General features: G+C 37.7%; 2 protein-coding genes across 2 annotated transcripts in view; one reads left to right on the forward strand and one right to left on the reverse strand.

Moving 5' to 3' along the window:
• Positions 1-27,348, forward strand: part of LOC140317856 (magnesium transporter NIPA2) — a 221,549-nt gene that overhangs the window by 34,571 nt on the left and 159,630 nt on the right. The gene's annotated exons all lie outside the window — the stretch shown is intronic.
• The window catches only part of glra4a (glycine receptor, alpha 4a), a 52,745-nt gene continuing 43,421 nt past the window's right edge, over positions 18,025-27,348 (reverse strand). The window contains exons 6-9 of the mRNA XM_072395386.1: positions 26,099-26,236; positions 25,656-25,870; positions 24,529-24,678; positions 18,025-18,357 (exon numbers count right to left, since the gene is read on the reverse strand). Of these exons, the coding sequence (XP_072251487.1) occupies positions 18,067-18,357; positions 24,529-24,678; positions 25,656-25,870; positions 26,099-26,236 (794 nt within the window). The 3' untranslated portion in view covers positions 18,025-18,066. The remainder of the gene's footprint in view (positions 18,358-24,528; positions 24,679-25,655; positions 25,871-26,098; positions 26,237-27,348) is intronic.

Here is a 27,348-nt window from a genome sequence, read left to right on the forward strand (position 1 = left end):
GCTGTCCATTGATGTATTACGACCTGGCTCTTAGGCTGCAACCAAAAATGAGAGGAGAGATGGGGTCAATATAGAATAGTGCTTGGTTATTTATAATAAAATAACTAAGGGCAAAACCCCTTTTTTAGTGACCAGTGTTGTTAGAGTGCCCAGTATTCCTGATGGAGCGTGCACACAGGTCTGGAGAGGGAGCCCATCTGACGGATAAGAAATTTAAGATGCTGCACCGGGCTAAGGTGCAAAAGAAACGGTAGCACCAGCACACACTTGGTGAGGTGGGGGGTCTTCACAGATTTAAATAAAAAAAAAAAAATAAAAAATAAAAAAGGAAATGTTGTTTAATTTTGTGACAGAATATGATTGGGGTTCTGATTTAGGAGGGATTGTTTTTAATTTTAAAAAATAAATAAATAAATATATATATATCAGACTATAGAAATGGCTTTAATACCATGTTGGATTAATCCCGTCCTCATTAACATTTACTCAAATGTTGTAGAATTGAGTTAAACAACCCAGAATAAGCTTCTGGTAGAAGATGCACAACAGCAACCACAGCTAGTTTTGTTTTATAGTTTAGGTGTGAGGGGCACAATACAGCTTTTGAATGAGTTATGACTTTATGAGTTTAGTCCGTAGTCAGCCTGCACTTTGAGGACTGAGACAATAAGTGGGAGAGATCGACATATTTATGCACACAATCCTCCTGTTGCAGTTCAATAAATTCCTTTTTATCAGTTACCAGACCATTTACAAATGGACATGGCCAAAATGTGTATAATCTTGCCCTGTAACTCTGGATTATCATGTACAAATCCAGTAGCCAGGAAAATATCCAACCACTTTACAATTCTGGAAACCAATATAAGACAAAAAATGGTTATATTGTTTGAAAGAACTGGGAACAAGTTGTCTTTTTGAGAATGATCTGTATGTACATTCCTCAGCTGAAAGATTCTGGCACCACATGACACCAGCACAGTTTGTGGGGTTGTTTTCCTCAGCCATTACCAGGTTTATGATAACCTTGCTTTATTCAGGTATTTAATTTTCTTATTCTGACCAAATTTGCTTTGCATTTAAGTAACAAAAAATTTAGAGGTGAATAATGCCTGTGATAGGACTTTCCCATTGAGTGAAAAGTGACATCTACCGTAAAACAAGAGAAGACTAGTTCTCTGCATGAGTCAAACCAGGTTCTTTCAGGTTACAGTGGATGTGTTGGGGACATCCCCACCATCCCCATCCATCCTCTAATAAGTGACTGCTTGTCGCTCATGTGTAAAACGTTGATATTGCATGTGTCCAAGTAGTAGCATAAAGAATGTAGACGATATATGAATACTTGTTTCCTGAGAATCTGAACAAGCAACATTTATTTTTGGCAACCTGATTAAAACTCTGTAGGGTTTTAAAATTCAGCCATATTTCTAGATTAGACTTAGACTTAGACTTAGACTTCCTTTATTGTCATTGCACAAAAAACACAAGGTGAATCTTGACAACGAAATGTCGTAAATGTAGGATTAATGCTGCTAATCAGCCATGGTTTTCACATGTTTTACATGTCACCACTGCTCAGATTTTGCAGGGGTTTGTTTTGGCAAAGTCGCATATGGATTCAAAATTTATTTTAGTGTTACTTATTGTGACTTCTTAATTTTAGAAATGGACAATTTTCTCACTTGCTGACTAATTGGTCCTAAAGAAGTGCAACAGTGGAATGGAGTGTAATATTTTTCACTCTGGTTCATTGTTAGAATACAGGAAGACACCGTCTTTCTCAAAGACAAAGCAGTTGTGTCAAATTATGGGGAAACCGTTTCCTCAGCAGCTGCATGAGTAGTAGAACAGTATTATTTTTTTTTTTTTTTAGCCTCCATCACTGCCACTCATTTCTTTTTGCTGTGTAAGTTCCAGAAAGGTGAAGAAAAGAAAACTTTTGTTTCTGTTTTCTCACATAGAGGCAATATCATTGTAAATAATTTTTGATTACAAGGGAGGCTTTTTTAAAGAGACTAAAGTGACAGCGATTGGCAATAATAAAAAGGTGGCTTTGTATGGTTAATATACAAATAAATTAAACCTTTAACCAGTTCAAACTCATCTTTCATGGTTCACATGTTGCATTTGTGTAATGAATTCAGTTTTGACCTTTTCACATCTTGATAAACTGTGGCGCCAGAGTTGCCCGCTGTAGCTTAGATGAGCCAGATGGACCACGTTGAAAGCAGCTTGCAGCATGAAAGCAAACGCCTGTAAACATAACTGGAGACTTTTTTTTAAATTTTTTTTTTTCTTTTTTTTTTTAAAGCTTTAATGTGCTCCAAGTTGTGGCCACCTACCCTCCACAAATCTTAAATATATCAAGTCAATTTAAACTTTTTTGGACTGTACTTTTACTTTAAATTTTTCATTGGTTGTTGAAAAATTCTGCTCGTTTTCTTTGAGATTCTGCTTTTTTATCAGCTGGAGAAATGTTTCTGTATTGCTTGAGTTCGAAATGTCTCTGGTTACCATGAACCAGCCAATTGATTTCTCTGGGTGAGTTTGCAGCCCAATGTACATCTTTTATTCTCTTTGCTTTGCTTTGAGAAGAAAAACAAATGTCACACACACTATTCGGCTTCTTTGCTATCACAAATGCATTATGATATTCATCTATTTGGTGAAAACATAAAAGTCTAAAGGGAACAATATCAAGCTGTTTTTTTTTTTTTTTTTTTTTCCCCACCTGGTCATGTAAAGTCCAGCAGTGTCAAGGGAAATATATTTTTTTAAAGCAAAAGGGTAGTTCTTATTTCTTGCTTACCTAAACTACAAATCTTATCTTTTCTGACGTTAAAACACTAAATGGGGTCAAAAATGAATAAAAAACAAACAAAATAAAACTCTTTTTTTGGATGTTAGGGTAATAAAACAGAATTTGTGTTGCAAGAGCATCACCATTGTAACAAGGCAAAATCATGTCTCACTATCAGGATACCCCACGATTGCAATTCATTGTCCATGTTCCCAGGCATTAGATGTTCTCCCATTGTTTAGATATGTGCCGTTACACTCACTTGGTAAGCTTTGCAACACTTGAATCAAATGGCAAAAGCGTAATTGGATTCAAATTAGATTTTAAACCATTAGAATGGATTTCTGTGTGCTGGAAGATGCCAACATTTTAATGATTCTTTTCCTATTAAATGCTAATGAGGAATTGGTGGGTTAAAGCAAAGCCTGCTCGCAGTACTTTAATTATCTGACACTGAGATTAAAGGTTGCAGCTGCTATTGCTCCAAGAAAAATACACTTCTCAACTGTGTGTTTCTTCGTTTTCCAAAAGTTGCTTGAAGATCCATAATCGCATAGTTTTGTAAAGTGAAGCCTCGTATAACAGGGGGTAGCATAAATTCAGTTTGAGTTGTAAAATTCCACTGTACTTCAAAACATTTCTTCATCTTCAGCATTAAAAAAAAAAAAAAAAAAAAAAAAAAACATCAAAAGAAAAAGCTGGAAAAAGGTTAGTATTGCTATGGTTGGTTTATTTTTAGTGATATACAGTAGTCATGTCTTTCATGACAGGAAGCTATTTCAAAAGGTCTATTTACAGGAGAACTTCAAATGCAGTGATGTCAGGATATATTTAGACACAAATACCTTTTTTAATTTGAATGGTTAGTATAAGTTTTTAAGTTGGTCATGAGCTTAATGAGCACATGTTCAGCTTTATAAGAGTATTCACAGTCATATCAGAAAAGTGTTTTGGTAATCTCTCAGATATGTAGAAATCCCATGTCAGGGGCTCAGATGTCACTGAACAACTGACTTAAACACAAAGAGAAGAGTTCAGTGATATGAGCCTGAGCATCCAAAAAACAAGACAACAGTGGTGGATAATATAGGGTTTACCAGATAGTGATGATGACACCACTGTTTCTGTGAAAGCCTCATTCAAAGAGGGGGAAAAAAAACGGACCGAACAAAAGAGCGATTGAAAATGTAGGTAACAATAACTAGTGGCTTTTATTCAATGGTGGGTAGAAAGAGAGTATGGGGAGACATGCAGCGAAGGGCCTCAGGCTGGGACTCTAACCTGGTTTGGTTGCTTTGAAGAACTACAGCCTCTGTACATGGTGCACCTGCTCAACCAGCTGAGCTATTTGGTGCCCCAAATTGGAGTTTCTTGGAAGTTTGCAGTCTGTTCCTTTTATTTTTATTTATATTTTTTAAAGTCATACTAATGTTAATTTTTGGATTAAGTATTAAATTATTTAGCCCCTGGAAAAAAAGAAAAACAAGACAAAGGAGCTGTTTTTCTTTAGCTGTGCCCAGTATGAAAGCAAAAACTTTTAATTTAATGTTGGGTGAGTGTGTTTTGATACGGAATATTAAGTTGTTTCAGTGCCTACATTTTAAAAAAAAATAAAATAAATAAATTCATTTTTATACCAGGCCACAAATTTAATCTGCAGAATGAATTGATGTTGCATTGTTTCCATCTATGTAGAATTATTCTGTTCCTTACATTTTCCTTAAGATTCTTACTTGATTAAAGTAGGACTTACTAGAATGTAAAGCAGTGGCTATGTTTACATGCACAGCAATATTCCACCATTGCATGGTCACATATACACTTTAATTGCAATATTATGCCTGGCTATAATTTTATGGCTTCTTGCAACACACACTGTAGCTTCACAACACATGACTTTCGTTCCACAAGTGCAATGGCTACATGTTAAAAGCATCTTTGGGCCTCTTTCTTAAGAACTCTGTGGCTTGTTTTGGACTTCTTTTTTTTTTTTTTTTTAAATAAATGGTTATTATAAAGGTTTTGGATGGGTACAAATATCAGAATTGCATAAGGGGGAAATAATTTGGGGCTAGCTTATTAATCAGTTTATGCTCTCAGTTCTCTAGGGAGACACCCCACCTTTCTTGTGTGCTTGTTTGTTGGTTGAAAAATTACTTTTTTTTTTTTTTTTTATTCCTGTTGGGATTAATATTTAATTTAAAAATGATTATTTTATTTAAAGCTTTTTATTTGACCTGTTGGGGGATTTTTGTTGTTGTGGCCAATATGTCCTTGTCTTCATTGTATAATAGTTCATTATACAGTGACAAATTATACTTATACTTGAAAGGCCATCTTAGTCCATCACTCTTTTGCCTTTTAGCTCTTTGGTTTTCTACTGAATGAACTTGAATGCTAACAATGAACCAAATATATTAAGATCCAAGATTACGAAAGTTGTGCAGAACAGTGTCCTGTCTTAGTAACAAAAAAAGTCACCTCTGTAACAACTTTCCAACTTTACTCCTCTTTAAACGGACTTCAGAGGGCTGTGACTGTGAGACAAAGCTTACAGTAAGGTTGAACAATTGACAAATGGCTGTGGGTAAGGACATTTTATGACTATACATTTAATATCTATATATCATGAACAGTGGAAGAAAATGGAAAAACGCAGCTATGTACTTTTTTTTTTTTTTTTTTTTGTCAGCCTGTGCAGTGACACATTGGATGAGGTGTGGGGTGAACTGGATGGGACAGACTATTACTCAAAAGGAAGTGGGCAGTAAATAAAAAGGTGTGGTTGCACCTGCTGAATGTTCTCCCCTGACTATCATCTTTCACATTTTAGAGTAGTGGATGGGTTCACAAGAGAAACAATGCTTCAATGCATTGATGAATAACATGGTGATTATTATTATATATTGATGTTGATCCAGGTGCATCTTCAAACACCAAAGTCTCCTCCATCCCTGTTTCACATGAGGATGTAACCGACTCTCTCTTGGTTTCACTCTTGGCTGTTCAGTGGGCCTTTTGTTTCCAAGGCAACAAGACTGAGAGGACGTGTGCTTTGCTCTGCCCTAACAGCATTTTAAAAGTTTCCCAGCTTGATGGAAATGGGACCAGTTTTTTGCTAACCAGATATTTGCCAAAGCAGCAGATCGTCTCCCTCTTTATTGCTTTGTGCAATTAATGTCATCTATTGACTATCTTCAACACAGCACTGACGGCATGTGCTTTAGTTATTGAAGGTAGAAAGCCCTCTCGAGACACACAATTGACCTTGTTGCGCACTGAATGTTTCATGCAGATTGCAGTAATGAGCACTCTGATTTAATGCGATTATTTTTATTTTTTTATTTATTTATTTTTTTCCTCCATGGAAATACTCAAGATGAAACTAGTTTAATCAATGAGAAACATACTTCCTAATCCATGCTGTTTTATGGTTCAGAATGCCAGATTATACTTGTCAGGATTCACTCTGTCAGGAGGTCCGTAAGACTGATCTTAAAATTGCAAAGCAGCTGTCCAGTGTATGGAAGCATTAAGGCTGTCAGAAGCAATGGTCCCAACTGTAGTTTAATGAAGGATATGGGAAAATATAGCAGCTTTTCTGACCATGGAACTGACAACAACGGTGTCAAATGAAACTGGTCTACTGCTCCTCCATTCGTAATGTCAGTCCTTGCATTCCTTGTGTATTTTGGGCAGCACCTTGTTGACAGAGACAGATTCTCACCAACACATCCTCTCTCCTTATCACTGACTAAGGTGTTACACCACCAGTGACAGCTGAGGCAGGCTGATGTGAGGAATCAACCTTGAAGACAGCTTCCCACCCCACATGGCACGTCACCTCTGTCTTGAAGGTGTTTGTGGTCTCTTACACCTGGGTGGTGCTTTTTTTCTCAACTTTGTTATGTACCGCCGTTAAAGAAAACCAAGTCCTGGTTGTTAACTTTCATTGTTTTCCAAACTAGAACCATGTTAAATTGATTTTCTCATTTTCAGGTGGTTATTTGTGTAATGAGGGAGGCAGTGGTCAAGGACAGACTTATTTACTAACGCTTTGTCCATCCTCAGTCTGTCCAGAACATGTTCATAGTTCTAAATCCAAGGCCAATGTTTGGTATTGGTGTGTTGTCTTGCTTCCATGCAGGGTATAATGGTGCTCATCCTGTCAAGGACCTGTAAATAACATTCTTTGATAAGGCTGCCTCAAACTACAGCACAGTAAGCAGCCTTTGAGTCTCAAATACACTGTAGTGGCGACTTGTCATGGTAAGGTGCTTCTCAAAATTATTATTGGTGGAAGGATACTTGTGATGCCTCAATAAATAGACCACATGAGGAGCTGGATCCAGGTGTATAAACAGTAACTAGCTGATTGCACACTTCTGTCAGTTGAACAAATTATGATTCTCATTTTTAGAGGAAGGTCTATTTCAGAGACATGACAGCAATTTTTCTTTTATTCAATTGTATTAGTTCAGTGAACCCATGTTCTGCATAGTCTGGGTATCATTTTAGTTCCTACCTCAGTAAGTGTGTAAAACAAGAGATAGAAGATGGATAGCACTACTTTGGCAATAAAAGGAAAGGTTAAGAATTGTGGTATCTTCTAACAGCATCTGATCACCCTCTTTAGAAGGAGAAGGGCGGCACAACAGTGAAGAATCAGACATTAGGGCAGCAGGGTTCAGTTAGAGGCTTTCCCCTAATAGTCTCGTGACTGCAGGTATTCAGGCTCTTAAAATACTTCAAATGTTCCTTTGAGCTTATAAAGATAAGTCACAAAGGCATGGTCAGTGGAGTTTTAGCTTGGATTCCGGTGTCTAATGCTGTGTGAATTTTCTTTCTTTCCTTTTACCCCCAGGCCTCGAGAACAGGAAGAGCTGTACAGAGTGTTTCTTGACAGGTTTCATCAGATGCAAGCAAATTTCAACTCAAGATTAGAGGCAGCAAAGTTGGAAGTGTGTAGGAATGGAAATTTTATAACGGTGACAGCAAATTTTCATTTATCATACCAAATGCTGGCAAATGTTTTCTCTTTAAGAAAATAATTTAAACAAGGATTGCAAATTTGGAAATGGTATAAATCAAGAATTGGGATGACAAACAGAGAAAGTTTGATTAAACTGCTAATATTAGGTTAGATGACGTGACTGGTTCAAGACTTGTTTTCTGACCGTTTCCAATGTTAATTGATTGCATGTATGAATAGAAAAATCTCTTTTTGGAGACCACACATTTTCATTTGGAGTTGTATGAATTCAAACGGTAACAGGTTGCAGACTGTATATTTCACTGTGGATAATTGAATGAAATTCTCAGTTATTAGCATAAATTCAGTGTATTGTTGTGCTATTTTGGGGAAAAAATTGTGTTAAACTGATTACTTGCATGCTAATTTTGAGCAAAAACAAAGTAGAAGTGGGTTCCACAGGCTTAAACTTAGTTTGATAAAGATGGAAAGGTCAACCACAAGACGCATCCAATATATTCATTATTATTCTCACTGGCATTCTCTGGGATAGTTGAATATTTAACAAAGGAACCCTTTTTCCTTTTACTTACTCTTAATTGGCACAGAAGAAAATGGCCTTTGACCTGTCGGAGCCTATGTCATCTTCAAAGTGGAAGTTGGATGAAGTTTGTTTTTCAAATATTTGAATATCAACATCTATAACTGCAACTAAAAGGGCTTAGTTATATCACATATCCTGAGTTTTACCTCAGTCCACTGGAAAAGTTTAATGCATTTTGAACAAGTTTATACATTTGCATATATTGAGCCTATTGAGGAGCAGTGTTTTTAGATTATAATTAATCAAAGTTCAGAAAGTGGTGAAGCCACAGTCATATTTTGGGTACATGTTCACACATGGCCAGATATGTTGATAAGGAAGATCTTTTCAGACCAGCACTGAGTTTGTAGATGCAACTGATATTAATCAGTTCAGGAATCTCTACAAGAGGAAAAAAAGTAATTGTGCCACATACTTCAAGATGAGACTGTACAGAATATCGAGATCAGACACTGACTTTTTAAAAAATCAAGTTAAACCTAGCCTCCAATAAAACTAATCTATTAAGGGATTCTGTGATGGAAATTTGTGCGATCATGTCAAATGGAGAATTTTTAGGCTTCATGCTTTGAAAATACTTTTACATTCTCTCTTCATTGGGGCTTGTAAAAACACAACTACATGTTAAATTGTTTTGCTGCCACTCTGGGTCAGAATCTGAAATATGTGTAAGAATATGAGATGTGGGCTGCTCTTGGCTGTGTTGGTGTTGTAGTTGATTCTTTAGCTTTGCTCTGCTTTTGATAAGTGGACAAAGAGCTAATTTGTTGTGGAGCTAAACTCCATGTTGAATTAATGATCGTCTAAATTAGTTGTTTGAGCTTTTCACCAGTTTCTTTGGTATTTGTGGTTTTAGCTGGATTAAGCAGGTATAGAAAATACACGGATGTATTTGGTGCTTGATCCTCTTTGTTGTGAAATCTGCTGCAACTTTCAACCAGTTAGCATTTAACTTATGCATAGCTCATCTCCAAAGCCCACATGCTCTTAGGTTTTTCAAAGACTGTATGCAAGAATCTCTGCATTGATAGAATTGCCAAAATGTTTAATTTACCCATTATTGCTGACTGATATCTTGGTGCAAGCATAAATGGGCCCTTAGAAGTGTCACGCTGTAACATTTTAATGCAGAAACTTGTCCAAGGACAATACAGCATAACCGTATGAGCTCCATAGACGCTGACTGAAAAGTGTTGCTGGGACAGCCAGTGAATTGGTGATGTGGTTATGGGTGCCAAAGGCTCTCTGTGTTTGGGGAGCAAAGGCTGGGCTGTGTGGCTCGATCCCAATACAGGATAATGTGATCTGCCATATTGTAAACACGGTGAAGTGGTTTTTAAAAACAATGAAAATAAGTCAGTTCCATTAAGGCCCCACCATAACCTACAGGACTTAAATGATTTGCTTGTCTTGAGTTTATTGATCCAGTCTGGTCCTGTTTGATAGTAACAATTAAAGAAATATATCAAATATCTCCTAACATATTTTGGAAAAGCTCTTTTTCTTGAACTCTTGGAAAACATGAGGTTAAGGGAAGATGGTAGGAGAAATTCTTAAGGACTTAGGAAAAATGTTGCTTTGAAAGTTGTGGCTACAAGGAATAGTAGGATGGTGTTCTCTTTCTGCTTTCATAAAGAATGGTCCATTGTTTCTTATGCTATGCGAGATGAAGGAAGCAATGATGCACCTTTTCATAGAATTTAGAAAATTGAAACAATAAGGGCTGCATCATGCTTTTGTTGAATCCTGGCATGAATCCTGAAAAACTTTAAGGAAACTCCTGGAAGAGAAAGACCTCCTGTTGAGAAAAGTGTTTCCACAGAAATATCAGCATGAATGTTAAAAGTAGTAATCCAAAAAACAAACCTGAAAAGTAACAAATCAGCTTTTTTTTAAATTTTTTTTTATTTTTTATTTTTTTGTGTGTGCTGTTCTTTTGCCTATATACAAAAATATTGAATCAGAAACTTTATCTAACTAGGTCAAAATGCTGACGTGTTCAACTGACGGAGATAAAAAAGGAAAATAATTCAGGGTAATGATCACTTTACAGAGCCTTTTAATGTCCATATTTATCTCTTTTGCTCTTGATTTCTTTGATTTCTCTTTGGTGACAAGCCAAGGCCTTTAGTTGTCTTAACTTCATACACACATCTACAAGCACATGCGTGTGCACATACACGCACAGTCTCCCAAGAAAATAATTACCTTCCCTTCTGACTCACCTCTCAGAGCCAGCCTCCAGCACTGAATCAGTGTCAGAGCAGCAGAGGAAAAAAGCTGCAAAGTGCCTGCTTTGCTCTCTTGGGCATTAATGGTAGTGACAGTTGTGTCTGATGGACAGGCCAGAAAAGGAGATGGAGAAAATCCCCTGTTTACTTAAACAGCAGCTAAAGAGTAGGAGTGCAGGCAACTTTCCTGTTATCAGATGTCCCGTCTGTGAGTCGGTGGACACTTATTCAGTTTGTCTGAACAAAAGGGGAACATTTGATGAATAGTGAAACAAAGGACACAGGGAGATGATAAGGATGGAAGAATTATTCCTACAATTTGGTTATGCCAAAGAACTGTAAAAAAGACTAAATTACAAGGGACTCTCATTATTGCAGCATGTTTCCAGAAATTAATTTTAATAATGGTAGTTCACCAATGATGAATTCAGTTTGAACTTGGGGATTAGAATATTTAAGTGCCCTAATAAGAAATTTCCTCTCAAAGTTCTTATAGCCACTCCCTCCTCCAAAAGCTGGAAGAACCTCAACAAACCTGACTTCAAAATCCCTCATGGCCACCACATGCAGGAGATGTTTTGAGATGTACAGGAATGTGCTGTTTATTAACACTTCTGTCTTGTATATTTGGTCAAACGCACAGTTCTGTCTATCTTTGATCTGTGCATGTTTTTCCATAATGTTTGCACGCACACAAAATACCACTGAATGCATTATCAATGGTTTTGCTAAGACTGGATAAGTGAGCAAACCTACCTTCCTTTTTAAATGCCTTAGATCATTCCAAGTTACATTATTTGATTTCTGCACCGTTAAGTTGTCAGTGATCTTCTCATCCTTTCCCTTTGTCTGTGCTAACAGCTAACACAAAACCTGCTTTACTATATCCATCGATCCATGTTTTACACTTTTTCATAATCTTTGGTTTTTATGAAGTGCAGTGTCAAACATTTTAGCTGTGCAGCCACAATTAAACATGACTTTTACACAGACATTTCCTGGACACAGGAACATTTATTTGGTGAAGGGAAAGCTGGATATGCTTCAGTACAAGCAAATTCTAGAGACAAACATTAAAATTGACTTGTATAAAGCTGAAGATGGAAAGAGAGTGACCTTCATAGCAGCATAGTGATAAAGAAACCTAACATAAATAAAAGGAGCACACAACCTGGACTAAACATCACGTACAACCTGTGGATAAAAATGGTGCATGCTAGATGGCCCAAGAATTTCTCAGTACTGTCTTTTGTGGGCAGAGTGAGGAAACAAAATGGACAAAAAGATCAGGTCTCTTTTACTAAGTCACAGTCAGAAATCATAGGTGTCCATACTTTTACGTACCTTAGGTCATTTGGCTAACTTGATTTCTCAGAGGTCCCAAGAGGTATTGAAATGAAACCATCTAAAACTCACTTTGCAGTAACTGGTAACGTGGGTCACTGATCAGATCGGAACCTTTTTTTGACCTTCATAATTGTTTCTATAGGTCTTGTCGTAGATTTAACAAAAAAAAAAAAATTGCTTTTTCTTTTCCCATTACATTCTCTTCTGAAATAGAAGTATGTTTAGGTGTGAATGTAATGCTTTTAAAGTAAGTCTCTCTACATGGTAAAGTGTAGATGTGTATGAAATGGAATTGGTCACGTTGCTGAGTTTTTGCACCGCTTCTTCAGCGTTGTATCAAACGTCAATTTCTTGTCTTGGTAGCACTAAAATTGTACCTCCCTCATCCCTCCTGCTTTTAATGTGTGAAATGTAGGTTTTATCTAGCTCACGTCTTGATGAATTTATGAATCGCAACACAATGCGTTGATGATTTTTGCTTATGTTGCTTTCCTAAACCTTGCCTTAAAATAATTTTGGCCGTGATAAAACTACTCAGCAGTACTTTTCATTGCACGATAATGCAATTGTTTTGGCTTCTGCAAAGAACTGAGGTCATTCTCACTTAAATCTCCCACTAAGCTATTTTAACAAAAATTAAGAATGCCTTCTGAAGCAAGGTAATTTTGAAAAGAGGCGTGACATAATTTTGACTGGTATCTATTCTTTCTATAGGAGTACTCAGAAATAATTCCTTGTTTCTCCTATTCACACACAGAAAATGCTGAGTGCAGATGCATCTAAAACTGTTATCCATACAAACCTTGAGCTGCAGTATTCCCTAGCTGTTGGGCTTCTATTGCATGTTGGAATAACAAATGTAGAAGCACGGAGAGGGATTAGTGAAAATGAATCAATGTTGAGATTTTCAGTAGAAGTATGCACAAAGGATGAGTTTTTTTTAAGCGCTGCCTCAAATGTAGGTTGCTTCTGCTGAATTCTTAAAAGCTTGTCCTCTGCAGGATGTTTTCTTGGCTTCATAATTGAAGATTTTCTGACTTTTTAGATATAATTCAAATAAGGAAAAAGGTTGGGAAAATGAACAGCCTTTATGTACGTCTTCGAAAGACCCAACAACTGGCGCATCAAAGGTTGTAACCGCCTTGATTCGTGCAAAGAGGATGGACTTGTCTGCTCTTCTCACCATCATGTATCTACTTATGTTGGTCTTTTTGTTTATCTGGCTCATGTTGGAAGTCTCTCAGGTGTTTTTATATGTGCATGTCAAGAAAGACTGAAATTGGGGAATAAATGGCACTGTATTTTTAATCGATGGTGTAGATTCAAAGAATGGCAGGAATGCTTGTTGATGGTAACCAGCATACTGAGTCTAGCAACTTATTTGTTGTAACTGAAAGGACAGATGGTGTTTTTGTTTTTCACTGAACTATGTCTAACTTTGGATTCTTTACTGAATGTATCAAAATGGAATGATGACAGCTGGCTATCAACCATATCGTTCTGTCATTTCTGCTAATTCTATAAACTCTTAACCCAAAGAAACCATATCATTCTGGATTAGACAAAGTTACCGAATAATATATTAGACAGTTAAAACGTACAGTTAAAGTTGTGGGTGAGAGCACAGAATTGGGTGAAAAGTACAATGTCTGTTTAAAATATCATGCAGGACAAGTCTCAAACTAGCTATCTTTTACTCAAAATTGTTCTATGTCACAAAGGCCTGTTTTTGCTGCTCCAACAAAGATGTCAAAAGTGAATGTCATGCTAGAACAGGCATGGAAATGTTGAGTGATGACATGCTAATGAAAAATGGAAACATGCTGATTATGAAATTAATTAAACTTGAGCTGCATCCGTGTAGGGAACAGGATATAGAAATGTGGTAATCGTACAATTTTTGATTGTGAACTCCAGTGTTTGGTGCCGTTTACCAGTGAAGTTATTCTATGTTCTGTCGAGACTGGGTTGTCACAGGAAGGATTAAAAACTGCTTTCAGTGTCCCACATGAATGAATACCACTAAATTTTTTTTTTTTTTTAATAAAAAAAAAAAAAGATCTGATACATGCAATCTCGTATGAGCACCAATCTCAAACATTTGTCGTCTGGAATCAGGCACACTTAAAGTGGCTGGTTTTACCCACAGATGTGTACTAAAACCACAAAAGTGTGCTAATGACCAGTTAGCAGGACTATGTTTGATGGATTAGTCGCTTTCTTATTTTCCACCCTTGGACTATAAGTTACCAGCATCAGCTCATTATTGGCCAGATCAGTAGAAGGCTTCTGAGGGACAGAGCATCCTCTGCTGTGTTTTTAATTTGGTTCCTTTTGTTCCCTTTTGACAATGCCTTGGGATTTCTACAACAGCACCTCCCAAAGGAGGAGGTATTTGTGTATACAGTGCAATCAGGACATCTTTTCATGTTCTGGGTTACAGTCACAAGGTTTGCGTCCATTATTCTGTGTGGCGCAAGCAATTTCCCCTGTTTACACTCCGATTTCTAAAGGTGACATATGTGGCATTGTTTTATTAATGTCACTGTCAAGAGGAGCAAATATTTTCCCTCTTGGCCGTTATTACTTCATAGAGCAGTCATATAACAGGACTACAGTTTTCTGGAGTAGCAGGAGGATTGGTTAGATTTTCTTTGATTGATCTAACTCATAAGCTTCAATTATAAAGCTGTATAATGCTTTTATGTGGTCAACTCACTTTTCACAAAAGGTTTTATTCTAGATGGTTCACGTTAGAATATTCAGAAATTAGAATAAATGTGTCCACATGAACTAATTAGAATCTATTTGAAAAAATACTAAAGAGAAATTCCAGCATCTGAAAGATGGTTTACACAGTAAAGCATACATTGCTAAGAGAAAATCCTACACAAACGTGCATGTTTTTGTAACTCCGATTCTATTTTTATGTCCACAAAGGGATAAGGAGCTTGTAAGGGATCACAGTATTGATTGCAGGTCTTAGGTTGTTCTCTTAAAGCTTGCACATCTGTTTCAACTGTGGCACCACTGACATTCAGCTCAAATAAGGAGGGAGGGGGAGCATGCATGCTGATTACCCTCGAGGGAAACGACAAGGACATGCCTTGGACATGATGACCAGTGCTTTCATCATAGGCACAATCCTTTATCTCCTGTTTGTATGTGTATTCATTCATACACTTAAACATGAGTCGTCATCATCATTGAGCATTCCTTGGAGAAGGTCTCCAAATCGGTAGCTGCACATCTCTGGAGGAATGTAAAGCCAACAATGAATATTTAATGTTCTCATTTGACTCCATCCCTCTGCTGGGAACAGTTTAGAAATCAGAAAATTGATAGCTTTGGTTTCCTTTTGGTGTCTTGTGACAAGACATGGGTTAGAGATTGTGGGGAAATATTTAAGTCACCACACTCTTGGGATTCTGTTTGTAATGAAAGAAAGCATTGTGTTTGGTCAGCAAAGTTGAGATTTTTATTGGAATCCATCAATCTTCCTGTATCCTCAAAATAATGCCCATTCTGAGGGGACCTGCTGTTTTCTGGAGGAGGAGATGGAGCATAATGTACCAGAAACCATGAAGCCTATTTTGCATGTCAGTCAAGGTTTGTGGATTTAGAAAAGCTTCTTATTTTTTCCTCAAATGTTTTTTTTTTCCTTCTTTACTCATCAGAATCAAAACAATAACATCACTGATTGCATTGAATAGAGGCCATTCGTTCAGGCGGATAGCGCCACTGGGGATAAAATTCTATTTTAGATGGTTTTAGATTGAAAATGTAGTTGGATCTTTATTTAAACAAGTTGCAATTTACTCTGTTTTTAAATATCACCAATGGAAGGTTTTCAATTGTGCAAACTGGCCAAATTTAATTCAATAGATAAGACAGTTTATGAGTGACTTGAAAGGGACAGTAAAATCTAACTTAATGGCACCAAGTTTAGTCTCTAAACAATCTTCCTAATTACATACCATTTGAACATGTTTTGAGAATGATGGGTGTTTGAACTCAAATATTATACTTTGGATCTTACAAATGTCTTATAAATATCCATAAGAATTGTCTCTAACCCTAGATTGGCTTGGCTCTGCATAAAGACTGATTGAATAATGTGTCAGTGATGGATACCAGTTGACTATTCAGTTTTCTCATGTGTTCTATGAGCTACTGTATGAGCATCATCAAATGCACTTGGCAGCGAATCAAGACAAAGTATATAACACATTTATGTATATTCTGCATAAAACCTGACTGCATGTATGTTCTATTTGTATGGCTTAAATAAATTCAATTAGTAAACCTCAAATTTGCTTGTAGCCAGCGTTGGATGGACGAAGCCAAACATGATAATGTTACTGATGTTTTCTGTTAACTAGAGAAACAGGGGAGGGGAAATGGGCATATTTCCCAAAGTGCTGAACCAATGCCTCAAGAGTTGAGGATTAAGATGGAGAAAGCAAAAACCAGAGACAAGCAACTGCCAATATTTTAGACATTCGCATGCCCTCGCATTCCGTTTCAGAAATCTACTTAAGCTGTCAGGGGCAAGAATGAGGGACTGTTGTGAATGTGTCAGTCTACTGTGTCCTTAAGCTATGTGAGGCAACGAGGAGGATTCTCTTGTTGTTTTTGTGCTGAAAATATGGGGATAAAGGAAGCAACAAACTTTTATATTTCTGTCATCGTAGGTCCTTAGATCAGCTTTTCCTCAAATACTGGCTTTGATTAAAAGGAACAACATAACGCAGGACTGAATATAAAAATTGAATCTATAAAACATGAGCATAGACAGATGGTGGAGTTTAAACAAAGGTAAGCATGAAAACGCACAGATTCTCACACACTTTGCCATCGACAGGGGACCCATACAACACAGACGGGTTGATTAGGATTGCAGACAAAGGGACAGTGGGCTCCCGCTGCCTCTCAGAATTAATTGTCATTAGCATTGGAACACCAAACCCTTTTCAAACTCATTAGTTGATAAAACAACCCTCTGATTTTCCATTTTGGGAAAAAAAAAAAAAAATTGTCCTCCTTCACTGCATTTCCACACCTTCAAAGCCACTCCTGAGACTAGGAGAGAAATTCCAACTTAGTTCACATTTTCACAACTAACAAACAGAACAAAGACCCAGTGCTGCTGCTGATGTGAGCTTATTGCCTATTATACGCCTGTAACATTTTTTTCATTGTAGAATGATTTAGTTAAAGCTTTCATCCCTCTTGGGATTTTGAGCTGATGGGGCCCATTAACGAACAAAAATAGAAAAGTAATTGTGTCATGACGCAGTCTGTTGCGACTGGATTTCTTAGGCGTGTAAAAAGGTGTCAGGTTTTTTTTTTGCCTCTTTCAAAATAATCAAGTAGATGTTCAAATTAAAGAGCAGCAAAATCATTTCTGGTTTCCTGGCAGAATAACAATTTATTCAAATTTTGACAAAAGGAATTACATATTTGTGCTTTGTGTAGTTTAACAGCTTTGTTTATATACACTTTAATACACGGTTTTACATGTGTGTGTGTGTGTGTATATAATCTCTTGTTACACATACCTAAATTTAATTATCATCACTTATGGAATATTAATAAATTTCCTTCCCCAAAACCCATCTGTACCCATTTGATCATCTAAAGTTGTAAAAAAAAAAAACACCCATTATCTCTTGAATTGTCAAAAACATTCATTTAAAGCTGTGAAGTGTCAAAATTCAAGTCTGTATGTTTCATTTAGCCAGGACCAATGTCATCTTCTGAACACTTTTATCCATCATCTAAAAAATAACTCAAGTGCCAGCATGGTTTTGTCTTGTTGTGATCCAGGCGAATTAAATCAAGACAGATGCGAGAGGGCAATCACATACAGCCTGAAGCAATTCAGCTTAACCTAGTCATCTCTGTCTGAGATCCTGAAGACGCACCTGAGCACAGTTTTTTTTATTTTTCATTTTAGGTAGTGGCTCTGAGAAGCAGTGATGCCTCTTGACACATTTCCTCATCTTATTTTTGATAGCTCAGAGGCAGTTTTGGTTTTGAAGGGGGGGGGGGGGGGGGGGGGGGGGGGGGAAGTAACGTCTAACATTGTCTGAGAGCGCTTTTTTTTTTACAAATTTGCATGGATGTCTTCATGTCGCAGCACTTTATAGGTCAACCAGTAGAAGATGTTGAATATGAGAAAGCTCAAGGGAAAGACGGCTCTGGATATGGTGTCGATCCGTTTAGCCCGGTCCACAAAACGCTTGTGAAGTACTTCTCTGTCGTACATGGTTACTGGAGGCGGTGGGGAGAACACTGTGGCCCCTTCCACAGCGGTGCCATCCTTGGTCTGCAGGCAGTGACCAAGTCCGTAACCCCGGAAGTAAAATCCGCGACTCTCCCTCACCAGTTCCTCCTCCTGTGGAGTTAAAGAGTAAAGACTGAGAACATCTGCAAAACAAATGGAAGCAAGGGCTGAAATCAAACGATTTCAAGAGGAACTGATTGATTTTTGTTCAGACCAAATAAATTCAACAAGCACATTAATTTACAACTGGACAAATTCCAAAAGTTTCACGATACAGGAAATGTGCTGTTAAATGAGTCTTCCACTGTAAGATACTCTAGGTTACAATTTTTACTACCCATGGCGATTGTTGATTCAGAAAAGGTTTTAGACGGAGACAAAATAAACAAGTAACATCAACAATAAATCTAATCTATACTTAATCATTCTATTTAATTTATACATCTTACATTTTACCAAAAACGTTTGGGAACAAAAAAATCAGGAAAGGACAGAAAAATTGGTACAAAAAGGGGATAATATGCAGCAAAGGGCCATGGGTGGAAACTAAAAACCAGAACTGCTGCAATGAGGACTTTAAGCCTTCACACATGAGCCACCATTTGATCGACTTGGCATACAATGGTACTGATATTTTAAGTTGAAGCCTGAATCTCCTGAATCTGTCCAAAATCCCAGTGTATAGATGCAGAAAGCTTTAACCTTAGCTTCGTAGCTTCTAATTTTATTATTTTGGCAGTATCTATTACATAGAGTTGTTTCTAAATAATTTCAGACAAACCATTTCCTGTAAAAACGCCACAAAACAGAAATTTCCAACTACAAAATGAACTTCTCAAACACAGACTTGTTTGCGTCATGTCCGACTAGGGAGGACCTATTGGTTAAATAAATAATTTTAAAAAAAAAGCACATTAAATCATAATTTGATGTGGGAAGGAATAATTTGGGGGCTTTTTTGAAGGGGGGTATTAAAAAAAAAAAAAAAAAAGGCTAACGAGGCACCTGGAGGTTGCTTGAACCTTGACTAAATTTAAGTTTTTTTTTTATCATTTATACAAGTTGAAGTTTCTACCAAATAAAGGGGGTATTCTGAGGTCATCCTCATCTAAAGGGGGGGGGGGGGGGGGGGGCAGATTTGTCATTCTGAAAGTTAATTAAATAATTAACCTTAATCTATCCTTTCCAGCCTTTTCAAATGTGCAGAATGACAGCTCTTTCAAAGTGTTAAAGAAAAGTGTTCTAAATATGAATAAAGTGATGATATAACTTTGCTTTGATGAATTGTGGTGTACTTTCCCCCTCTTACAGGGAATGAGGCATTGTTTCTGCCCTTTGAAGAGAATATTAATAGATGTTCAGCTTAAGTCTGACAGGCCTCTGACACTTGGAGAGCTTCACTTTAGCAGTGGAAAGTGAAGATGTGTGATCTAAATTGGATGATTAGTAGTCTGTGTGAAGGGCCCTGAAAGCTCTGATCCTTGCATCCTACCTCTCGGTTTCTTTCTCACTGACCCTGGCAGCTTTCTGGTATAGTCTGCTGAACTCTGTCTTTTGCTGGACAGATTTGGCAGACACACCAACCTCTTCTGTCAGGCAAGTCAAGCTACTAATGTATTTGACATTGGCTTCTGCTGCACTATTACTGTCAAATTTGTCTTTAGAACACTTTCTCAAACAGTGGTCACTTCTACCTTACTTCTACCTTACCTCTACCTTTGCTTGGACCTTCACTGTTTAGCTGAACACTAATCTGCAAAGTTAATTTTCTATAAACCTAACTCGTTTCAAAGCTGCCTATTGGTGAATAACTTCATGGCTATTGTATGTTGTCCAAATGACAAACTGCACCATACAACAGAGGAATAGGGAGTCAAAGTTCTTTCAGCAAAGCTTAATTATCCCTCCTACTCTTTCTTAAATGATACAGTACATCATGTGCTAAAGTCTAATGGTGCGTTTCTCTTCAGATAATAGGTGCTCACTCTGCTCTGTGCTCTCTGCAGCAGGTACACATTGATTTGTTGAATTAGGATCAGTTGAACCTACTCTAACCATCACATTATGGTCGGTGGAAAATGAAGTTATTGTGAATTTTTCATCGCTGTCTTTGCTTGTAACAAACTGTTTTCTTGTTTGGGTGTCAATCATCAAAAACATTGGACTTTATGGGAAATATTGCCGAGAATATTGATGTCACTCTCAAACTGAATAAGTATTGTAAAAATAAATGTCTGGTCCATTTATTCATTTTTCCCTTTTCTGAATCAATTAATCTTTTTAATATATTGAAAGAAAACAAATTGGTGGCAGGTAAAAACTAAGTAAACATTCACACCCTAAAATCCAGTTTCAGAAACTGCCTCATTCTCCAAAAAATGCGTGCCCATTTGGTCATGTTGGCAAGCATGGACAACAATTACATTCAAAGAATACACAATCTCTTGTGGTCGTGACTGTAATGTGAATTGTTTTCTTTTTTTTTTTATTCTTATCTTCATGTGCAGTTTCATTTATATTTGAACAACTTTGCTTTTTTTTTCTTTTGGTATTGTCTGGCCACGTGACTTTGACTTAGACTCTAAGCTCTGCACAAGAATTGCCGTGTACCCAGGCCAAGTGTATGTGTACAAATGGCAAATAAAGATCTTAACTTAACGGTGAAGTAAACAATGTATTCAAACCGCAACCAAGTAATGTTATTGTCTAAACCTGACCCGGTAGTGATAAAAGTGTTGACTGAGCAGATGTTGGTCTTTGGTTGAAAGGACAGTCCTTAACTGCTTCATTATGGGAGAAAAATTATCCAAATTACCTTACAGCTGACAAATTTGTCCAAAACTAGTGTTCTGAGCAGTGTTTCAAGAACCCCAAACTTTAAGTAAACATGAGAAACTGTTGGTCAAAGTGCACAATTAAAGAAACTGCAAATAGTTGATCTGAGTGGGAAGGCCAACAGGAAAAAGGCAAACAAAAACAGCTTTTCAGGAGAAGAGCTTCTTCTTACTAGTGGAATTGTGGTTTGGGTTTGTTTCATTGCCTCAAGGAATGGGCAATTTCCTGTCTTTGGATTAATTACAAATTCTGAATTAGAGTGCTGGGACGCAACGTCAGGCCAAATGTCTGCGAGTTATAGTTGAACTTTAAGTGGATCTGCCAACAGGATGACGATCCATGGTACATTTGCCAAGTACTGCCTCAAAAACAAGAAACAGAGGGCAATGTAACAACCAAATCAACCCAGAATTTAATCAAATTAAAATATAGAGACTGAGTCACTGAAAAATTCATTGATTTAAGTTAATTCAGCAAGAAGGGGCAATACTAACTTCTGATGTCATTTACCTTTTCTACTGAAAAATACTACATGTGCAGATGTTTTTGTTATGTACATCTGAATTGTAGACGATAAAAAATTTACAAAACGATGTCCTTAAGTTGTGCTTATTTTTCTCATGACTGTGTTGGAAAGGTAACAATATTCTCATCATTCTCTCAGCGAGACGGTGAATAAGTTTCTATTTTTTCATCTACTATGTGTATGATTTAAAAGAATTTGGCAAATATTACATTGTTGTAAATGTTGATTATTATTATTTTTTTTTTTTAGGTTTTCCTGAAAAGCAAGATTGAAACTTTGACATGGAAAAAATAAGAGGAAATTCAATAAACTTTTTAAACGGGGTACACACTGGGGAAGCAAAAAAGGGAAATAATTCCAAGTTGGTAATAATAATGGTATAGAGGAACAGAAGGTCAGAAGTAGAGGGCTATAGAGACAGGGTGAGATCAGCACAATGTGTATTTGGTTGTGGTAGAAGGGCCAGGATAAATTCATGTTTGAGGTGAAAGTTTCACAACACAATCAATTCTAGAGGCTGGAGGCATGAACAAAAATTGGGTTGGAAGGTCAGGGTTGACACAGGGTTCTTTTTTTTCTTTTACCCTTGCACAGGTGCTGCAGTGCTGACTCAGATTCCTGTAGGCTGAGTTGTTACCAGGGATGTCACTGGCTTTCTGCAACGACTCAACACTCCCAACCCGACTCCCAATCTCCTCCAATGGGAAGGAAGGTAGAAACATCGAAACAACAGTTACTGCTCTTTATTCAGACAGTTTGGTTGCTCTGGAGGAAATCATTGGTGCTGAATTACCTGGTTATACAGAAATGTAGTGAAAATATATGCAAGCTTCAGATCAAAACAGCAGATGATCTCAGAGGCTCTAAGTGAAATGATATGACATTATTAGCAGATTTTAACTGAACTGTCTTTGAAGAAAGAGGGAATTATCAGTCGGTTCAGTTTTTGTTTCTGTTAAGACCATAAATAAAGTACAGATCAGTTTATTTTCATAGTTTCGAAGGCTATGTGGAATAGTAGCTGTTTGAAATTTCTAATGTGCCAAACACAAGATTAGACAATGGCAATGATTAAGCTTGAGTTAGTTTAGGTTTTGTATGCTCAATCAGATTCACAACCTCTCTTCAGTGAAATGCATCTTGTCAAGTGTCAATACCTCTCAGATGGATGATTTACAACCTCAGACATTTTGGTGGGAGTAATTCTGTAACTGATGCGGACAAGAGAAGTCTTTTCCCCTGAAAGACCATAAGTGGCTTTCCTCTGTGTTGATGCAGGAGGGCAGACTGCCCAGCAAATTTGCTGGGCTCTTCTGCATTTACTGGGAACTTGGCTGCAAGTCTGAAAGGCTGCCCAGCCCTTTCAAGATGTCTTCTCTGTAGCTCTAAAGGGTAAAACCTCTGTTTTTCACCTCTTAAAATTGTTATTTAGGGGAATAGAGCCAGTTCAGGAGGCATGTGGTTGAATGGAATGCAGCACAATACCAAGCTCAAGCACAAAGACCTTTAAGATGGTTTAAGTTGGAACTAGCAATTTAATATAAACGGCTACAAACTTAGAGTAGAAAAGAGTTGTCTATTATGGAAAAATAAGTAGACTGAGAGCATATATTTTGGTGTCTGAAGTCACCCCCAACTCAAAAAGTGAACTCAAAAAGTCTGGGGAAAAAAACCCAAAAACAAACAAACAAACACACACTTGGGGTGCTATTTAGATTTATATTGTAAATCTATATCGCTCCACAAGGTTATCCAATCTTCTCCCACTGTACCTCATAACTTCAGCTTCAGATGATGCTATACTGCTGCACTAAATGACAGTCAAATAAAAGGTTTCACTTTGGTGTGTGTGTGGTCTGAGCTCTCAGGCTATTTACTTTATGCCCTCTCACACTGTAACAGCACAAGTTAAGAGGCAGATCAGTGTTGGGAGGTGTGCTTATTTCCTGAATAACTCTCACGTCTCACTGTTGGTCTTGTCTCATCTTGCTTGCATTACTTGGTGGTTGGCAACATACATGATGCTCTTGGTTAAATGTTGCAGAGGATATTATAAGTGAGACCACAGCCTGTGATTAGACGGGTAACTCATAGTCAATCTAACCAGTAATTTTGTTTTGAGGCCAGTACTCTTGAATGTGTAAGAGGTGGGGTGGTGAGAGGGTAATCTTTGTTCCTTGGTCTATGAATATCATTGTGTACCCTAATTTTAATGTATTGACCCAGGGGAAATAAAGGTTTCCCTTACATCAACTAATTACGGATCAATTAGACATTTCCATCATCAAATATATGTGTGTGTGTATATATGTGTGTGTGTATATATATATATATGAGTATATATAGCAACAGTCATAAGACATCTTATTTAGCATAGAGATCAAAGTAAAGGAGAATGAGCCTGACTCTATACATTATTGTTCTATACATCATCTTGAGGATTGAACAGATTATGCAACTATTTACTGCATCCAGTCATTAAATAGTCTGACATACTGTATAGCCCCACTGTAAAAGTATTAACTGGTGTAAAGCTGAGGGATCCCAGTACCATGATGCTGGTGGCTGCTGGAAAGGCTTTGCTCCTTGTCAGATGCAGTGACAAAGATGAAGGATCACAAGGCTCCTCACAGGTCGGTGCTCAGCATGGAAATGAGCTGAACTGAAATGAGCAGATCTTCCTCATGCAATATGACAGCCAGCTGTAGTATGCTGTTGTCAGCTCCTGAATATATTGAGTGCCACAATAACAAGAGGCACAAGTCAAGGCTATAGAAGGACTTGTGTTGTCTATATTGGGTGTGTGTACCTCATGACTACTTTCTGGAATCTACTTTTGGCTGCTAACTTGAGACAATGTCCATGTTATTTTTCTGGAAGCAGACTTTAGCTATTGTAGTGTGTGCACAGTTTGCACTTACTATTCTCTGCTGCCGCTGCTTTTTCCTCAGCCTGATGAACTCCTTGTGTTGCCTTGAGACAAAGTTAACTGCTGCGTACTCCAGCAGGGCAGCGAACACAAAAAGAAGACACACTGCCATCCAAATGTCAATGGCCTTCACATAGGACACCTGTGAAAAGACAAGGTCACAGAGTAATCCATAGCCAATCCATAAGACTGATGCATAATTTGTATGTCATTAATAATCCCACTGATTCTCAGCTCTGGCTTTCACTGACACAAATTTGAGGTGACCTAGAATTGGAATGAATCAGTGGGTTGTGGGCAGTTGACACATGGCTATAAGACAGAACACGGCCAAGTCTTGGGGTGTAGCCCAACTGTGTCATTCACGAGAAAATGTGTCACAGCACATCAGCAATGCTCACTGAGCAGGCAATGCATGTAGACTTCACCCAATTGAGCAGCAGTTTGCTGACTGCTACAAATACAAACACCGAGAGGGGAAAAAAACTAAACAAAACAAACAGGAAATTAAACATCCATCATGCTCTCCAAAATCTGCGTCTAGCCGTTTACTGAATCAAGATCTGCCTCATGGAAAAAAAATAGTATGCAATGACAAAATGCTTCCCATTTGTAGAATATTGTCCCAATTCAAATCTTCCTCCAAATAACCCCTATACCAGCTTTGGAGGGCACAAATAAAATGCTTTTAATATTGACTGTACATAAGAGACTATCTGCCACTGTTTAACGGTCTGGTTGGTCTTGACTGGAAATAACAGCACCAAAAGAAAAGGTGATGGTATTTCTAAATTATGAATAATCTTTTGCAGGAAGTGTCAAAACAAAATGTCAAAGTCTAAAGTTTGAAAGGCAGCCAGAGTTGATGCCAAGTTTGTATTATTTAATTTATTCAATGACCTTTTTGTTGATGGCATCATATAATGCTAGCCTGCCCTCACACATATTTGGTTACAACGAACTACATCATTACTTCTGCAAAATAACAAACATTTATTAAGAGGCTTTCGCTTTTCTCTTGATTTCTGGGTTATGCCTGATCAGTTTGCATCTGCTTTCACACGAACACCATCTGTCCCTGAGTACGAGCACATATTGGCCACCAGTGTGCAGACTAACCTTTGGCAGTGACGCTCTTGACCCAGAGCTCTGTGTGGTCATTGTTAGCACGGTGGTGATACCCAGACCGACTCTGGCTGGTGCAGCATCCATATTTATCCAGAAAGAGACCCAGGAGAGGATAACGATGAGGAGGGATGGGATGTACATCTGGATCAAGTAATAACCCATCTGCCGTTCCAGGTGGAACTTCACCTCAATGCAAGTGAATTTACCTGCAGGCACATGACATAGGATATTCAAGTGCCTGTGCCTGATGTGATACATTTTAAAAACAAATGGGCTGTGCTTGAATATACATTTTGGGAAAAGGCAATTAGACTTCATATAATCCTAATCATGCAGCAAGGTTGAAATAAAGTATAACAAAGAATATAATGCAGAATTCTGGTACTTATTGGGTCATTGGTTTCTCAACAGTCTAACTGGATTTCATAATGGACCTGTGTTATAGTGCTTAGTGCAGTTGCCTAAATCCTTTTCTTCTTTCAGCACAAACTGGGGGAGGGTAAGATCATCAGCCACTTGAACAGGGTTGTCAGACAGCCATTCAAATATCAAGTCATTCATGGTGTAACCAACTGTAAAAAGAGAACAAAGAGTACAAAGAAGATATTATAACAAGAGAAATGTTAAGTAATGAGCCTTTGACTTGTATCCTTTTTAGACCAAATATGTGTGCATATCTGGATGGTTACACCCAGAAAAACATCACTGACCCATTGTCAGAAGCAATGCGGTTACCTTCATTGTGTTGGTACTATGCGTTCCAGTAATTGTTGCTAGAGCCAACAGTGTAGACTATTACACACTAGAACAGAAATGGAAAGCACTATCTTACAGGCTACGTTGGACCACAATTTCTGATGAGCTCGACTTCCGGAGAAATCTTTACTAGACTTGGGGAGTTGGTCCTACCATGCAGGATGAGTCAACAGCTGCTGAGCAGACAGTAAAATGGATCCATCCCACCCCCTTTAGTTTGTGGACTGGTTGACGGTGAAAATTAGCGTGTGCACCAGGGTGTCATGTTTACATGAAAAGTGATTAGAGTTGGAGCTCATAGACATACGCTTGTACTGAAGACTAATTAAACATGGGTCTGAACAGAAGGGGGTGTTTAGGGTTTTTGTCAAGCATATAAAGATGTCTTTACTCTCCTCACATAGAGGAGCATTGTGAAGTGAATTGTGTAACACTGATCCACAATAACATGTATTAAACAGAGTTGACATCTTATGACTGTGAAGGCGATAGCATAGGATTTACATCATTACTTCATACTCATCAGACCATTCAGTGACCCCTCTTGCCCTATGGATGGGGTCGTTGTATTCACGGTGGAGACTACCCCCATGAGGATAGAAATATTTCATTATAGATTAAAGGTGATCACTCGGAGCACTTGATTTGCAGTGACCCCTACCTTACGAGGGACAAGTGGACCTAAACCAACCCAGCAAACTGCACCTCAGAGGAGGATATAATTGAGCCACCAGATCCCCCTCTCTGAAGGGTCCAGGTCTTTAATATTCTCCATATTCTCTTAACTCTATCTTCTGTGTCTGATATGACTTGTTATGATCTGATGCCACGAAAGTAAAACTGAATTTACCGTTGAGGAAGAAGAAAAAATGGGGAGTAATTTTTAGTGATAAGTGATTTGCTAAATGTTTAGCATTTTTAGTATTAG

Source organism: Leuresthes tenuis, unplaced genomic scaffold, assembly GCF_036924035.1.
Source record: "Leuresthes tenuis unplaced genomic scaffold, fLeuTen1.0.hap1 SCAF_11, whole genome shotgun sequence".
Classification (NCBI taxonomy): domain Eukaryota; kingdom Metazoa; phylum Chordata; class Actinopteri; order Atheriniformes; family Atherinopsidae; genus Leuresthes; species Leuresthes tenuis.